The sequence below is a fragment of the Lactuca sativa genome, chromosome 3 (assembly GCF_002870075.4).
Source record: "Lactuca sativa cultivar Salinas chromosome 3, Lsat_Salinas_v11, whole genome shotgun sequence".
Lineage (NCBI taxonomy): Eukaryota > Viridiplantae > Streptophyta > Magnoliopsida > Asterales > Asteraceae > Lactuca > Lactuca sativa.
In genome coordinates this window covers 241,354,162-241,369,082 of record NC_056625.2, presented here as the reverse complement: position 1 = coordinate 241,369,082, position 14,921 = coordinate 241,354,162, and the positions used below count along the sequence as shown (strand labels likewise).

The following is a 14,921-nucleotide window of genomic DNA, read 5'->3' as shown; positions in this document are numbered from 1 at the left end:
ACCCCCCATGGTCTTTACCTGGAATTCCATGGGCACCCCCACATGGTCTGACATCCAAGTGCCACGAGCTCCCCCTGGGGTCTTCCATGCAAGTATCACAAAGACAACTAGCATATCATGTACCGCATAATCAACTAGCATACCATATAACACGTAACGGGCCAACCTTGGTGCCTTTGACCCATTGGTATGGTGAGGAGACTCACCTCAAATGTGAACTGTAGCTGAGTAGGTCCAAACTCCGAGTATCAGCTCTGCCACCTCCCTAATCTAAAACAATTCCTTCGATACAACTCAACCCTTCAAACCCCTTAAAAGTTAACCCTAGTCAAGGTCAAAGTCAAAGTCAAAGTCAATGCTCCAAGTTGACCTAAATCGTCGATCTATCCCTATAACTCATTGAGTCCATCCCAAATCCAGAAGCGTGATGTTGCAATCCAAATCATCGAGCTCTCCTACAACTCGTTGAGTTCCTCCGTTTTCAAATAGAATCGAGGTAACTCCAACCCAACTTGTCGAGTTCCATTGTGAACTCGTCGATTTTTTTAGTCTGTCAACTCACTTAATACATTAAGCCCTTTTTCTCGAATCTAAAGGTTCCAAACTTCAGATCCCCCTTCATAAAGATGTAGAGGGTAAAGTTTCCGACTTTTACCCCCAAGATTCACCCAACAAGCTCTAAACCCAAACCCTAGTTCCTTTAAGGAAGGTATTGACTCATTAAGCCCCTAACCCTTACTATAATCTTCAAAATTACAGATCTGATGTCCATGGGCGGGCAAAGCACATAAAGTTTCCAACTTTACATCCATACATGCTTGAAACACTCTCCAAGGTCCATTTTAGGCTTCATAATGGACATATTGAATGAATGGGACATGGAGGCTATTAAAGTTTGCAACTTTAAGCCTCAAGACATCATGGAGGGGTCTAATCTAACTTGAAAACCCCTAGAATCCATTTCTTTTGGACAACTCCTCCCAAGATCCCAAAATCATGCTTAAACTTCAAGTAAGGAGATCTAGCTATCTACAGGATAAGGTGTCGACTTTATACCTTTGAGATGTTGCTCTTAAAGAAGATTTACTGGATCTAAAGTCCTTCCTTCAAGCTTGGTGCTTCCTACCTCCAAGATCCCTTCAAGAATCACTAAAACCACTCTTTAAGCCCACCACACTCAACACACGAGATGAACTTGGAATCTAGGGTTTCTCTAGATAAGAAGGCAGGTAAGGAGGCCAGCCAAGGGGGTTAATGTTCTTTATATAGGGTGCAATGCTCGAATATTAGGGTATTCATCCCTAGCGTCAACTTGTCAAGTTGAGGCTCCCTAACTCATGGAGTTAGGTGCTTAATTTGCGCGTCCAAATAGATCCCTACACGACGAGTTGGAGCTCCCCAACTCGTCGATTTCCAGCCCAGAACCCCAAAATTTTAAGAAATAAATATTATCTGGACCAAGCGTTACACTTGGGGACTGTATTTAGTCATGTAGGATAGACTGAGGACTCTTGATATAAGCTCTCTTACATGATCCTTGTTTGCTTGTGGTTATAGAGTACGATCACCTGTCTGGATGACTATCTCACCTCTGAGTATATATGACCATGCATTCCTTGGATTGTTGATATTTAGTATGCTGGTATGTTATAGTGATCTGTGAGATCTGTATCATGGTATCGAGTATGCTGCTATGTTGTAGTGATCTGTTAGATCTGTATCCTGGTATCGAGTATGCTACTATGATGTAGTGATCTGCTAGATCGATGTCCTTGTATCGGATATGTTGTTATGCTTTAGTCATATGTTAGATTTGTATCTTGGTATCGAGCATGTTGCTTTATTGTAATAATATGTAGAACTGTATGTTGTTTGTACTTGCTGGTTATCATCTATGGAGTGCCCTTAAGGACTGTCTATGATCATGTAGGATAGCCTAAGAACTCTTGATCTAGGCTTTCTTGCATGCTCATGGTTTGGTTGTGGCTCTAGAGTAGGATCATCTGTTCAGGTGACTATCTCACCTGTATTTACTTATGGTTATGCATTTCATGGAGTTTAGTTAGTAGTGAGATGTATGTTGTAAAAGGATTAGTAGGCAGTATTGAGCTATATGATTAATGTTGGTTGTATTATGTGCCTACTTAATCCTTAGTTGTTTACGGGTCGACATGTTGTGATTGGTTTGGGTTGAGGCGGTCCTGTCTTGTGTTGTAGGCCAAGATACCTGGTGCGGTCCGTCTGTAAGCCGTAGGCACAGGGGCTCGGGATGAGCGGTTAGGTTGATGCGGTAATGCCAATAAACCCAGTATAGTTGGGCATTCAACTCTGATGACTGATTGGGCCCATTGCTCGTTTATTTGTTTGGTTATATGTGGTATTTTAGGGGAAACTCACTGAACTTTATGCTTACCCAGTTGTTCATTGTTTCAGGTATCATCGGTGGCTATGGTAAGGCCAATAAACCCGGTATAGTTGGGCATTGAAGTCTGATGACTGATTGGGCCCATTGCTCATTTATTTGTTGGATTATATGTTGCATTTTGGGGGAAACTCACTAAGCTTTATGCTTCCCCAGTTGTTCATTGTTTCAGGTATCATCGGTGGCTAGTGAGGATTCCGTGTTTTCTATGATACTCTGATTTTTAATAAATGTATCTGAAATAAACGTTTTTCTTGATAATGAATTTATAACTAGGAAGTTTTACTTAAATAAAAATGAAAAATTTTTGTTGTCAAAATTGTACGTTATAAATAATAAAGCGACGTTTGTTTTTATTAATTATAGGATATATACAAAATTTGAGTAATAAAATTGCTTGGTCCATTATATGTACTATACGAAATATAAGAATTTAGTTGAACACTATACAGGGTTTGCCATTCTAATTTGTACAAACATAGTATACAAGGTTTTCCCTAAAGTTTTCGTATATAACTTTACTAGTTGTGAAACCTGTATATTATACGGGTTGATTAAAACAAAATATTAAATAGAAACGATTAAATGAGAAGTTTATTTGAATTTGAAATTTGAAATAAGTAAAAATTATGAGAAAAAAAAAACATGCAAAAAATAAATAAATTAAAATTATTGTTTAGTTATTAGACCTGTATACTAAACAGGTTAATTATAACAAAATGTTAAACACAAAGGTTTAAACTGTAAATTTATTTGAAATTGAAATTGAAATTTAAAATTTAAAATTTGAAATTAATATCATTATGGTAGGTTTAATTTATGGAAACTAATTAATAATATATTAGAAATGGAAAATAAAATAAATGACAAGTGGAAAATAAATATATCTCTAAATTATAACAAAATGACATGTGGCAAATTGAATGAGAGAAAGACATGTGACAAATCATTTTTATTTATTAGGGTAGATTTCCTTTACCGAATGATTTACTATGCATTTGATTTGAAAATTGTGATATAATTATGAAAAATATATGATATTTAGTTATTAGCTAATTTTACATAAATAGTCATTGAAGTTTAGAATGCCTCTAAGTTATTAACTAGTTTTCATTATTATTGGAAATAATAATTAATATTAATAATAATTTGTAACGTATGTAAATTATTCAAACCAACTATATAAATTCGAACGATCTTATAAAGCGTATAAAGCTGGATATATATCTCTTTGTACAATAAAAAAAATATTATAGAAAAAAGTTAATAATAATAATAATAATAATAATAATAATAATAGTAAATCTATAAAAAAAAACAAGTCAAAATGTTTTTTATTTAATTGATATTAATAGTAATTAGAAGTTTAGTGGTACAGTTAGCAATTGGATACCTAGAATAATATTCTTTTTTTAACGAGGAAATTATACGAATGATCCTTATAGTTTAGGGTAATATGTACGTTTGGTATATAACTTATTTTTTTAACTCAAAAGGTTCTTTCTGTTTGTTTTTGTTACATGTTTAATCACTGTCTTACCTAAAAAAAACTATTTTGTCATTGATTTTTTAATTTGTTTAAATAAACACACCTCCAACCCCACCTCCCTCACTTTACCTCACCTACACTACCATTTTTTCCTATTTAAATAATAGTTTTTTAGGTAATAAAAGGAACAAACGCGTAACAAAAACAAACAGTAAGGACCAAGCGCATAACAAAAACAAACAATAAGGATTTTCCGAGTTAAAAAAATAAGTTAACGACCAAGCGCATAAATTAACCAAACCATAGGGACCATTCGTGTAATTTACTCTTTTTTAACTTAACCTGCATACGGTGTACCTTTCCGTTGCTTTGTATCATCATATGCAATTGTAGTTAGACCTGACAATTCGTATATTCGTATTATGAAAACGTGTCAGCCATAAATTTGATACGATACGATTACACAATGAGAAATAAGTTTTATCTCAATTTTCTAAATGTATTCATGTCGTGTATTCGTGTCGTGTCGTGTCTTTTACAGATTCGTGTATTCGTGTCTGGAATTGTCATGTCTACTTGTAGTTGAATAAATTGATCAAATATTTCAAAATAACATTAAGAAAACATTTTATATAATATAAAATAATGAAAATGAATAAAACTATTTGAAAAAAAAACAAAAAATAAAAACTATTACATCAATTAATTAGTGCAATTTCGAACAAGGTTGTTTTGACAAGTGATACTCATACGTAATCGCATTCGAGGTGGACATGAATACCCACAAACACCTCTTTTCCCAAATCAATAAAATATGATATATAAAGAGAGCAACGTGGGTCAAGTTTGAAATTCCAGATTTGTATTTTGTTGAAATGTATGAATTTGACCCGTGCCATTGACGACTCAAAGTCTTAAACACCCAGCCGCGCGAGCTCCTCTTCCACTTTCTAGATGAATATAAATACATGCATCCTCTCGTCATAGATTACATGATTTCAGTTCTAGTTTATTGACTTTCCAATTATCAACTAATTTATATATAAAACGAAATCATCCTTTCAAGAAAGGTATTAATTTGCTTTTTGGGAACGTTTACATAAACACGAGATTTGGATTATCGATGTCGTCTGCTTAAGAAACACCTTTGTTCATACGTTGATTATATCAGCTACCCCACAACCAGTTGAAGCTTATTCATCCGATCAATATAATGAAGGCTGCCGGAAAATTATATACCTTTCCTTGTGAGTTAAACTCTCTCTCTCTCTCTCTCTCTCTCTCTCTCTCTCTCTCTCTCTCTCTCTCACACACACACACACACACACGGTTTTGGTTAGCAAGGCTAGAATCTTTGGTGTGGGTTTGCATGTAGGGTTCTTAGTTCTTACCTAGCCGATGACTCTATCATTCGCTTATCTAGACATTTACGTATTCATGAAAACTAGTTGACGATGGAAGTTAGAAGCTAGAAATATTATTTTTTTAAGTGTTTGTAAAAGTAGTTGATTTAAAATATGTAAACTAACATAAAATGGTTAATCTAAAACACTTCATTGATTTTTTTTAAAAAATAATTAATTCGATTTATAAAATTATAGAAGATAATTTTGTTAAACACTATTTGAATTAGTTTTAGGATTTAGAGCTTTTAGTTTTAGCTAAAGCTAAAATCAAAAAAACTATATGTTCGAAATGCCCGGAATATACATGTTTGTTTGTAGCGATAGATTTTACTATTTAAAATATGTGTAAACATCATATAAATTTCAAGTACTTCGTCCCACTAATATATTTAATTTGGTTTCTTGTGACTTGAAAATAGAAATATGTTTAGTTTACTCTTGAGACCAAATTCCAGAATTATATTTATTGCACAACATAAAGCAAAGTCTTTCTTTTTGTCAAAGTAGGGAGGCATAGTGGGATGCTACGACTTTCTTGGCTTTAAAAATGACGCTTTTTAAGACTTTAATTACTTCACTCATTTTAAAATATATCTACCCTTTTTATTACGGTTAATTACATATTTATATAACCACGTTCATTTTTTTTCCCAATATAGGTAATGGGATTAGGCTTTTTACCGATTTATGTGCAAATGTTTTAATTTTTCACTAATTTCTATCAACTTATACAATAAAAGTTAATGTTTTACTATTTTGTACATGCATAAAACTATTAATCATTAATAATAATTAATAAATATAAACATGCACTTATTTTTTTTAAACTAATGTGTAAGTTGATAAATTTAATTACTAATTAAATTAAGACATACTGTAATTACGAAGGATAAAAAACGCATACAAAACAATCATACAATTACTAAGAATAAAAATGTAAATAGCTTTCAAAGTATTTTATAATACAAGTGAAATTGTTTTTATTGAGATAAGTAATACTGATCCTCTGACTATTACTTCATATATATTAATGAGAAAATTATAAATTTAACCATTTTTCTTAATTATTTTACAGAAAATAATAATAATAAAAAAACTCAACATTATAAAAAGAGCCATAAAAAATAGCCATCAAAATCGGTTATATATACCCCCTCCCTTCACCCACGTTTGTAGATGAAGTGAGTTCATCTGGACGATTTACTGTGCCTTCATTTGTGATATTGCGGTGAATTTTTTTATTATTTTTATTTAATTTTATGTTTTTTAATAAATTTTGGCATTAAATTAACTATGAAAATGATCTGCAAGGTACAACCTTTTAAAATTTTGTTTTAATTTTGACTACAAAAATAATAGATTTATGCGTCCATAGTTTTCTTTGAAAGTCTTGGGAGAGTTACCCAAAGACAAATCAACAAAAATAAGGATTCCAATTTTTTTTTAGGAATTTATATTTTGAAAAAGGCAAATCATAGGTGGTTGCAGATGGACAGAATAAACAACTCCTAATGCACACATACGCTTTAAATGCTTGTACATTTTAGATCCATTGATAAAATCACATATGGCTTCAATCCATCTGCGATTTTAATGGCTATTTTTGTAATGATGAGGTTTTTTTTTTGTTATTTTCTACAAAAAGTTAAGGAAATTGATTAAATTTGTAATTTTTCTCTATATTAATTTCCTAAACGAAATTATCTATGTAAATTTGGATCTAATATAAATTGAATAAATTACTGTTTTTTTTATGTAATATAAAGAATGACAATAACGATGGGGTATTATCTTATATCTGGATAATTTTTGTTTAATTTTATAGCCAAAATATATCATTTGACCGACTTATCGTTACTTTATGTTGACAAGATGTACGTTTACAAATTTTCATCATTTTAACACTTGAAATTTTATGTGGACAATAGTTTTTGAATATTTTGTTCTTATATACTGTATTATATTTTTGTTACATTCTAAAAATATTGATATCTGTGTTACGAAAATGCAGGGAAAATAGAAATGAGATTGAGCAGAATATGGCTTGTAATGCTGTTGCTTTTGGTTTCAAACCTGTCTCGTATTCAAGGGCAAACCCCAGAGACCACGCTACCAGGTCAACCCGCATTTACTTTGAATTGCAATTACTTTGAATTTGTATTTGCCAACATACATATTAATTGGTGATACCAATTGCCATTTATGTGAGGGTGACAATTCTCATGGGAGGGTTGACAATTCTCTAAGATGACATGAAATCTACAAAAACATAAACGAACCCGACAACCCGTTGATTATATGGGTCGTATTCAGATTTGCAAATAACTGTTGCAGCTTGACCCATTTATTTTATTAAATTAAAAATATAAGACATATTTATTAAATAAATAACAGAGAAACAAATTAATAGGTAAATATATGATATTTAGACCATTTTCCGGTGACCCATAAATCGGATATTGATACATAAACCTGCGAACCGGTACAATTAAATGGGTTACTTAGGTTGACATGTTTATGGCTAATTCAGATTATATTTGAAAACACAACACAAATATTTATATGGGTCATACTCAGGTTAAATTTTTATAACCCATCTATCCACTAATCTACGAGCCGCCAACTCAAACACAACACGATTGCTAACCTTACATTTAAGCATGATAAATGATATATATATATATATATATATATATATATATATATATATATATATATATATATATATATATATATATATATATATATATATATATATATAAGTTTAGGTACCTAACATCATCATATTGCGTCATTTTGCATTATATTTCCATGACAATCAACAAATGTTCTTAAACTTCATCCCTAAACTTTATTTATTTCAAAATTTTTTTGACATTCACCATTATATTTCTCCAACATCATTTCATTTGTAGCAATAGTATATGAAGTCCATCAGGAAATATTCGACAGAAAAACATAATGTAAAAGGAAGATAATAGTGAAAGTCCAAAGATTTTGGATGTAATCAAATTACGGGGTTGAAGTTTAAGAATTTTAGGGCAATTACAATTTAAATATGACACAAACCGATATAGTATTATGGAGTTAGGTACCTAAGCTTATATAAGTTTGTTAGGTATATTAACTTTACCCACATATATATATATATATATATATATATATATATATATATATATATATATAATAACAGGATGATTTTATTCTCCTTTTGACATATGTCATCTTATTAGGCCTCCTAATTAATGCATATTTTATTCTCCTTTGTCATGTGTCATCATATTATATCTCCTAATTAATTCATGTCATTTGTAAAACCTATTGAATTTCCATTTCAAATTTCAAATTTAAATTTCCCACTCTAATTACATTAAATTAATAACATTAGAATAAAAATTAAAATAAATTTAATATAAATTATAAAGTGGTATAATTTCACATGTTTATTAAAATCAATGATTAAAATTTATATAACTAAAAAGATTTCTTAATTAATAATTTATTTTAAATAATTTATTTATAATTTTTAATTTTTATTCTAAAAGTTTAATTAATTATATAACCGTGCTTCCACGGGTTATAAACCACTATATATATATATATATATATATATATATATATATATATATATATATATATATATATATATATATATATATATATATATATATATATATATATATATATATATATATATATATATATAAAAGTCTATTTTTGTGAGTGTATTTCACGGAAGCAAAACGTACATGTTCATATGCATAATGTATAAGTATATTAACGTGTTAATTTCAAGTTTAATCCTTGCTTTATATGATCAATCACTTGCAATCCTTCCATTTGTAAAATTATATTTTTTCCATTTCATTTTTAAATATCATTTTTATCCCTCTATATTTAACTTTGTAAAATTATTACTTTTACCCATTCTGTTTTTAAACTTTTGTGTTTACTCTTCGTCTCCCAATTATACATATAATATGATTTTCCCTCTCTTACTTTGTAAAATGTATTTTTCATCCTTCTATTTTTTTAAATGTTACTTTGACTCTCTCTCAACTTAAAGCTTTGTAAAATATCATTAGTTTGATCGTTTTCGTTCCTAACATACAACAAAAAAAAGCTCATGCAGAAAACGGAGGCCCAATTATTAGTTTTAAAGAATTTGTAAATTTTTGTACTTTATAATGTAAATTGTGGTCATCCTAAATTTTACTTTGTTGTAACTTTCGTCATTTGTACTTTTCTTTATGGTTAAAAAGCAGTGGATTTTTTTTATAAAACCCATTTGATCTCCATTATTGCCGTTCAAAATTATTTTCTAACGTCCAGCATTTAAAAAAACAATATAAATATACATAATGGCAATATATAGAAAACGTACTTTCATTAAAGATCGTTACTATTATACATATTGAGCACCAACACTAATAGAACCTTTTAACTTTTTTTTTCGTAACAGAAAATGGAACAGAAATAAGATTAGCAGATGACACAGTAAGACCCGATCCTTTGGAAAGCCTCAAAAAATACAGGGGAGGATATGATATCACTAACGTCCATTATTGGAGCGTAAGTTTTCTTACATTAGTTTTACTAAACAACAATAACTAAGGTATCAGATTTTGTGTTTTTATACGTTGAAATATTGTTGTTGCAGTCAACTGCTTACACAGGAATATCAGGATACGTACTTGGGGCTCTATGGCTCTTATGCGGCGTCGTATTTGTAATATTCCTTGTGGCAACCACTTGTTGCAAAAGAAACAGTAAACTCAAGAAACACAAGACCCCACCATCATCCCACAAGCAATATTACCTATGGCACATACTTCCCGCAGCCTTCTTCACCCTTTTAGCCATGTAAGCCTTCAAATCTATTCCTACATCAACCATGGAATTGTACCCTACAATTAACATTACATGCATCATGAAAACTCAAACTATTTTACGTTCTTTTTCAGAGTAGGAACAGGGTTAGTACTTGGAGGAAATGCCAAATTCCATTCTAGGGCAGATAAGATTATTGATATCATTATCGATACAGCCGATGATGCATCTGAGACAATATATAATACAACGGAAGCAATGAAGATGACACGTACAAATCTACAAGGAACGAATGTTGAAGCAAGTACAATACGCTTCCTCGACTCCACTTCTAGGCAACTTGACTCGACAGCCGATGATATACAACGGCAAGCTAGAAAGAATCGGCGCAAGATTGATCTAGGCCTTCGCATACTGTAAGTTTGTTATGTTGTCACAATAAAGTGTTGTCTGAAATATAAACATGTCTACAATTTTTTAAGAAAATGACAACAATACTTGAGAAAATGGACACATATTTTTAGAAAACGTAGTAAATCCTTTTTTTTTTTTTTTTTTCTGGACGATATTTATTAAGTCGGTATTTATATACATTAAGTCGAAAGAAATCGTCATGTTACTCGATAACTTATATTGCAACGCCTTTGCTTTCTGTTGCTAAATGGTGCTCGTGATTATGATTGCAGGTATATTGTAAGCACCGTTATTTTCGCGCTTAACTTGATTGCGGTTATTGCCTTAACATGTAAGTTTTTCACCTCCTCAAAGTACAAATTATACTCAATTTGTGAGCTCTTTTGGACATTTTCTGACTCTACTACTTGCTAAATACGTTTCCTTGTGGTATGTAGCCGTTGGGGTTGTGAAAATAAGACGAGCTCTTCACATGTAAGTCGAGTAATATATATACAACACCTTATATATTTATTAGTTTAGTCTCTAAATGATTACAAATTGGTTATATTGAATTCAAATTATTGCATGTAACCGATGCAGATTGATAGTTTTGTGCTGGTTAATCACTGTTCTATGTTGGGTATTCTTCGGCGCTTACTTCTTTCTATCAAGGTATGTTTATTTCCTGTTTCGTTTGCCATAAAGTATGTTTGATTGTTATTATATGAATTGAACGTGTATTAAATTCTTCAGATTTGGGGGTGATACATGCACTGCACTTGAGGGATTCCAACAAGATCCTTACAACAACAGCTTGAGCTCAATCCTTCCATGTGATGAATTGCTTTCAGCCGAATCAGTACTTAATGTTGTGAGTGCTGGCGTTTACAACCTCGTGAACCAGGTACCCTTTATTACTTATTGCTTTTTTTGCATGATGAAGACGATTGTGGATTCAGAATCCTAAATCCTAAGAGTAAGTGAATGCTAACATAACAGTGGGTGGAAAAATTGCAGGTGAATGCGAACATAACTCGAATGCAAAGAGATTCTTCTTTTGGAGTATGCAATCCGTTTTCAGGGCCACCTGAGTATAATTACCAACCAAATAACTGCTCCGAAAACGACATCAAGATAGGAGACATCCCTGAGGTACGTACTTTTATGCACCGAATAGCATGCACATTATAGACATTTTAAGTACGTATATTATATAAATTATAAAACCACACCAAGTGAAAGATGAAGGAATGCAATCCGTATTTTAAGTACTTTTACTGTGTTTTTGGGTTTATAAAAGGGTCAAATGCTTGTTTATCTGAAGCAATGCAAATTTTATCGCTCAATGTATGAAAAAAGTGTTTTTTCTACACCAAATATGCGACCATGTTTTATTGTGGACCAAAATATCCAAAACTACAGCATTACGTCTAATTAACTAACCGGTTGATGTGTTGTTACATAATCGTGTACAAAAATGTTAAATATTGTTGCATAAATTGGTAAAAATATGAATTAATGTTTCATAAATTGGAAAAAAAATGTAATACAATTTAATTTGCCTAAATCAAAATTTAACCAATGATGTCGCATGTATTGATATAAGAATGAAAGATGATTGCATATCTAGTTTAGAAAACCTTTTTCTTGTATAAATTACAAAAAATATGTGAAACGTTATTGTGTGAACAAAAGTTTATCCCAATAAAATGTCAAGAGAAACAGAAAATTTCGGAATGAAACTTACACTTCATTGACACTAGATTTTTCATTTCTTGAAGCTGTTGAGGCTGCTTACATGTGTTGATCCTGTGGACGGAGTCTGCAATGGAGGGATTCCTATATCAGGCAACGACTTTAGGACAGCAGTGGGTTATGCATCTTCCATTCAAATACTCTTAAATTCCTATCCAGGAATGGAAAGCCTCCTTCATTGTCAAACAGTGAAGGATGCATTTTCAGAAATCCTTGAGAACCATTGCAAACCGTTAAAGAGAGAAGTAAAGATCGTATGGGCAGGATTGGTGTTTCTATCAATTGTAATGGTGTTTTTAGTTCTTACATGGACCTTTGAGGCATACCATGAACACAACCATCGGTTTTCAGATGGATCGGTGAAGCCTCATCATGTAGATGACACGATAGAATCTGGTATGGTAGATGATAACACACAAAAAACATAGTGTAAATAGAAATTAATTGAATATTTGAAGGTGAGCATGCATCCTTGAAAGCTATGGTGATCAAGAGATGATGAAGGGAGTACTTTTTGAAAGAACATGATAGGAGATATGGAATGCACAACAACAAACAGAAAATATAAAAATTTTAGCAAGGAATTTAGGTTTGTTTGACAGATCATTTGTTTCTTCTTTAGTTTATTACGGGGACAAACCCCACATATACCATGTAATGATGTGTTACTAGTATTTTTTTCATTATAAAATATCTCTAAGAGATGTAACCTCCTTCGTAACATTCATTTATATATGTATACTCAGATTATTTACATTTTGTAGAGATGAGTTATAGTATCTACTTCTATATGTATTAGCATTTCACCTTTAACTTTTCCTATTTAATCTTTTAATTTTTAGTAAGTTATATTAGCATTTTGCCTTTTACTTTTCCTATTTATTCTTTCACTTTTTCTTGTGTTACCTCACACTACAAGAATAATGGGCATTAGCGGCGCCGTTTTACCGGTGACAGTCACCTTTAGCGGCGACGTCGCGTTATGTGTCGCCGCTAAAGGTGGCTGTCGCTGCTAAAAGCGTCGTCGCTAATGTCTATCGACCCCGATCTGCGTCGAAATATGAGCTGAAACCTTAGCCGTTGATTTTTTCTCTAATTACACACCAATAACGGCGACGGTGTCGCCGCTAATACTCAAAAATTTTGACCGCCAAAGTTTCCTCACAAAATTGTCGCCGATAATACTCAAAAATTTTGACCATCACCATTTCCCCCCAAAGGTGTTGCCGCTAATACTCTATATGTCGCCGCTAATAAACTATATGTCGCCGCTAATTCTCTTCGCAGATATACCCCATTTGGCTCGTTCTTCCCTCTTCTATGAACTCATTTCTCAGCTCCTTCCCTCTTCTCACTACTAGAAAACAAAGTGTTTTGCCACAAAAAAATAACTACGGAAAATTTCCGTAGGTAATTACCTACGTAATACCAACGGAATTCCTACGGAATGGGATGCCCTAAATTAGTAACGGAATAACTACAAAATAGGTAAGGAATAACAACGGACGCACATCTATAAGTATTTCATTGGTAATAACCTACAGTATACCTACGGAATAACGACGGAAGTAAGCATGTAGGTATTCCGTAGGTAATTAGCTATAGAATAGCTACATAATACCCACATAAGAAAATAGCTACAGAATAACAAAGAAATACCAACGACTTTAAATTATTATTATTATTATTATTATTATTATTATTATTATTATTATTATTATTATTATTATTATTCAATAATCAAGTCTTAACTTTTTTTTGATCCTTTTGCTTTGAATATTTAAAAAAAAAATTAAAAATCAAAATAATAGTACTATTAATAATAATAATAATTATAAACATAATGATAATATATAATAATCGTAACGAATGTGTTTAACACACAAACAAATGAACAAACTTAAAAAAAACAAGTTTAACAAATCAATAAGGTAAAATAATATACATTTAATGTATGAATAATAAAAAATGATGATAATTAGGGGATATATATATATATATATATATATATATATATATATATATATATATATATATATATATATAAGTGTATGTATGTATTTATTTATGTATGTATGTATGTATGTGAGTATATGTATATATATTTATGTATGTGTATGTATGTATATCTGTGCTTATATATATGTATGTGTGTATATATGTATCTATATATGTATGTGTATGTGTATGTATGTGTGTATGTGTATCTATGCGTATACATGGTTTTAGGTATATTTATATGGTGTATAACTTTGTGAAACAAAGCAATCAAAGTATAATGATGTTGTGAAAAAAATGAAACGAAAAAAACCAAATTATACCTTCAAAAATAGAAAAAAAAAACCGTAGCTAATCCGTAGGTAAATACCTACAGATTACCTACGGATAGCCTTTATTCGTAGGTAATCCGTAGGTATTTACCTACAGATTACCTACAATTTTTTTTATTTTTTATTTTTCAAGGGTCTAATGTCATTTTTATCGTTATATTTTTTTTTCACAACATCGTTATACTTTGATTGTTTTGTTTTCACCAACTTATACATAACATAAACTTACATACATAGGTATAGATCGTTAGAACCCACTACTCCTTTACAGCTTTATTATTATTTTTTTATAT

At 31.1% G+C, this 14,921-nt stretch overlaps 1 protein-coding gene across 1 annotated transcript; it reads left to right on the top strand.

Annotated features, from left to right (window-relative positions):
- Positions 1–4,844: 4,844 nt before the first annotated feature.
- On the top strand, positions 4,845–13,021 carry LOC111898330 (uncharacterized). Its single transcript, XM_023894253.3, has 11 exons — positions 4,845–5,158; positions 7,329–7,433; positions 9,780–9,889; positions 9,978–10,180; positions 10,282–10,563; positions 10,834–10,892; positions 10,999–11,035; positions 11,144–11,215; positions 11,297–11,447; positions 11,561–11,695; positions 12,325–13,021. The coding sequence occupies exons 1-11, from the start codon at positions 5,125–5,127 to the stop codon at positions 12,724–12,726; spliced, it is 1,590 nt and encodes a 529-aa protein (XP_023750021.1). The 5' UTR covers positions 4,845–5,124; the 3' UTR covers positions 12,727–13,021.
- The last annotated feature ends 1,900 nt before the right edge of the window (positions 13,022–14,921 follow it).